This window comes from Ovis canadensis, chromosome 21, assembly GCF_042477335.2.
Source record: "Ovis canadensis isolate MfBH-ARS-UI-01 breed Bighorn chromosome 21, ARS-UI_OviCan_v2, whole genome shotgun sequence".
Classification (NCBI taxonomy): domain Eukaryota; kingdom Metazoa; phylum Chordata; class Mammalia; order Artiodactyla; family Bovidae; genus Ovis; species Ovis canadensis.
Window position 1 is genome coordinate 43298224 of NC_091265.1, and position 3011 is coordinate 43301234.

Here is a 3011-nt window from a genome sequence, read left to right on the forward strand (position 1 = left end):
GTTTTCATTTCTCTGGTGAATAAGGATTTCAGGATCTTTTTATGTTCTTGTTAATTATTCTTTTATCTTCATCTGTGATATATCTGTTCACATAGTTTTCTTATTTTTAACTTGTTTGACTATCTTCATGTTATTATCATTTCAGTATTATATTTCATACTCTCAATAACAGTCCATAGTGCTTTTAATATTCTAATAATGTATTTTGAGGAATAGTTTTTAATTTTAATAAAAAGAATTTATCAATATTGTTTGGTTAGATTGGTTATATTATTTGGTTATATTGGTTAGTATGTATGTGTGTTCTTTCTAACAAATTCTTAGACTAGTCCAATACATTACATATTCTTTAGTGTTTTCTCACAAAGTTTAACAGTTTAATTTTATACCTAGATTTAGGATTCACTTCAATTTTATTTTTATTTAGCTGTGAAGTAGAACAATTTAGATTGTTTTCACTTTAATTTGTATTCAAGTAACAATTTTTCTATTTTATTTCTACCCATATGTAATGATAATCTGTTTACTGCTTAACAGAATAGGGGACTGCATTTCTGATTCTATGTCCCCTAATTTTATGACTAGTTTTAATACCTTTTTAGTTAATGAAAGATGAAAAAGAAAAAGTTTAACCATTATACGTGCTCTTTCTGTATTTTGAAGTGTGTAATTATCTTCTATTTTCCAAATAATAGCATGGTATAACAACAATAAAAACAGCTGTTGTTATTATTACCATTTTCAGACTGCTAATCTTTTCTAATTAGACAATGAGATTATTTTACTATTCAAAGATTATCAAGTAGTAATTGATGAGTCAGTAGATGAATGCAGATACTTGCACTTTAACTCACAAGCACAATTCATATATCTTTTCTTAAAGCATTTAGTCCACAAACATGCCAACAGTGGACTAGTTCACAGTGAATGTTGTTTGTGCTGTTTTATTTTAAAAAAAAAAAATTAAAAAGTGAAGATTTTTACATAGAAACCCACGTTTTATAATTATCAGAAAAAATAATTACAAAATCTGTTTTGATGTGTCTCTTTTCTTCTCTGACAGAAATTAAATTCTAGTTAATAAAAGGTTCTGCACTTACATGAGATTTGCTCACTCCAGGTTGATGCTCAACCAGTTTCTGTCATTTTAATAGGTCCTCTAAGATTTGGGTCCTCAATTGGGAAAAGAAGTGCTTAAAATAAGTGAATGTTTCAATTATGGAATAGCCATTCAAATAGGTAAAATGATCACTATTATGGCTGAAAAATGTGTAAGTGAAATAGCTTAATATATTTTCTGTCAAACTGTAAAAAGATTTTATTAAGAAAATGTTGTTTAGAAAACTTATCTGGAGTTTAAACTTTTCATAGAAACCAAGGAAATACTCAAACAGTTAACCTTCTATGTGAGGTAACTTTAATAAACAAAGCATAAAAAAGACACGTCTTCAAAGCTGTCCCTTTCTCTCTCTCTCTCCTTCAGAAACTTCCCAGATAAAATGGCAAAAGGAAATCACTCCTCAGTGACTGAGTTTATCCTTGCTGGGCTAACAGAACAGTCACAACTCCAGGTGCCCCTTTTCCTCCTCTTCCTAGGAATCTATGTGGTCACAGTGGTGGGGAACCTGGGCATGATCACACTGATTGGTCTTAGTTCTCACCTGCATACCCCCATGTACTATTTCCTCAGTAGCTTGTCCTTCATTGACCTCTGTCATTCCACTGTCATTACCCCAAAAATGCTGGTGAACTTTGTGATAGAGAAGAACATCATCTCCTACCCTGAATGCATAACTCAGCTTTACTTCTTCCTCCTTTTTGCTGCCTCTGAGTGCTACATGTTGGCTGCAATGGCATATGACCGCTACATTGCCATCTGTAGCCCCTTGCTGTATAATTCCATCATGTCACATCAGGCCTGTTTCTCCCTCATTTCGGGAGTGTATATGATGGGATTGGCATGTGCATTCTCTCACACAGGCTGCATGCATAGGGTTCATTTCTGCAAATTAGATGTGATCAACCATTATTTCTGTGATCTTCTACCTCTCCTAAAGCTCTCCTGCTCTAGCACCTATGTCAACGAATTACTGGTTCTATGCTTTGGTGCACTTAATATCTTTGCCCCCATCCTGACCATCCTCAGCTCCTACATCTTCATCATTTCCAGCATCCTCCACATTCGTTCCATGGAGGGCAGGTCCAAAGCCTTCAGCACATGCAGCTCCCACATCTCAGCTGTCACTATTTTCTATGGATCTGCAGCATTTATGTACCTGCAACCATCATCTGTGAGTTCCATGGACCAAGGGAAAGTGTCCTCTGTGTTTTATACTATTCTTGTGCCCATGCTTAATCCCCTGATCTACAGCCTCAGGAATAAAGATGTCAATGTTGCCCTGAAGAAAATTCTCGAGAGAAGAATATTTTTGCGACCAGACATAACATGAGCATGATATTTTAGGTCTAGCCATTGCTTGTTACACTGTATGAATGTATGGTTCTCTTACGTCAAAATCCTTACCAGTGCTTAATATCTGAGCTAAGAACCCTTCATGCTTTGTAACATTGATCAAACCTGTATGCTCCTACTATGCCATTTATTGTTTTCGGTGTGTACTTGCCTACTTATTGTCCAAAATGCACTGTACTGTAATGTTCATGAAGGTTATCCCCATGCATGTATTTCACTGCTGTATCTGTAGGACCTAAGATAGTTCCTGGCATTAGAAAGACCTTGATAATTTTCTCATTTCCTTTTTAAAAATATTTATAGGAAGCCATATATATCTCATAATGTCATTATCCATTACTTTCTCTAATAGCTACATATGACTTTCAAAAGTTAAAATCAATTAAATTTATGTCTGAATAGTTCTTCAAAGATCTGCAAAAAAACTGATAACATCCTAAATTATTTCTATTCAAAAATTTAGAAGCATAAACTTGAGTAACTTCAGTATCAAGCCCCAATACAGGTAAGATAACTTGTGAACACCTGATTTTTTAAG

At 34.1% G+C, this 3011-nt stretch overlaps 1 protein-coding gene across 1 annotated transcript; it reads left to right on the forward strand.

Annotated features, from left to right (window-relative positions):
• Positions 1-1499: 1499 nt before the first annotated feature.
• LOC138426348 (olfactory receptor 8G1-like) lies at positions 1500-2450 on the forward strand. Its single transcript, XM_069564770.1, has one exon. It carries the CDS (start codon positions 1500-1502, stop codon positions 2448-2450), a length of 951 nt encoding a protein of 316 aa, XP_069420871.1.
• Positions 2451-3011: the final 561 nt, after the last annotated feature.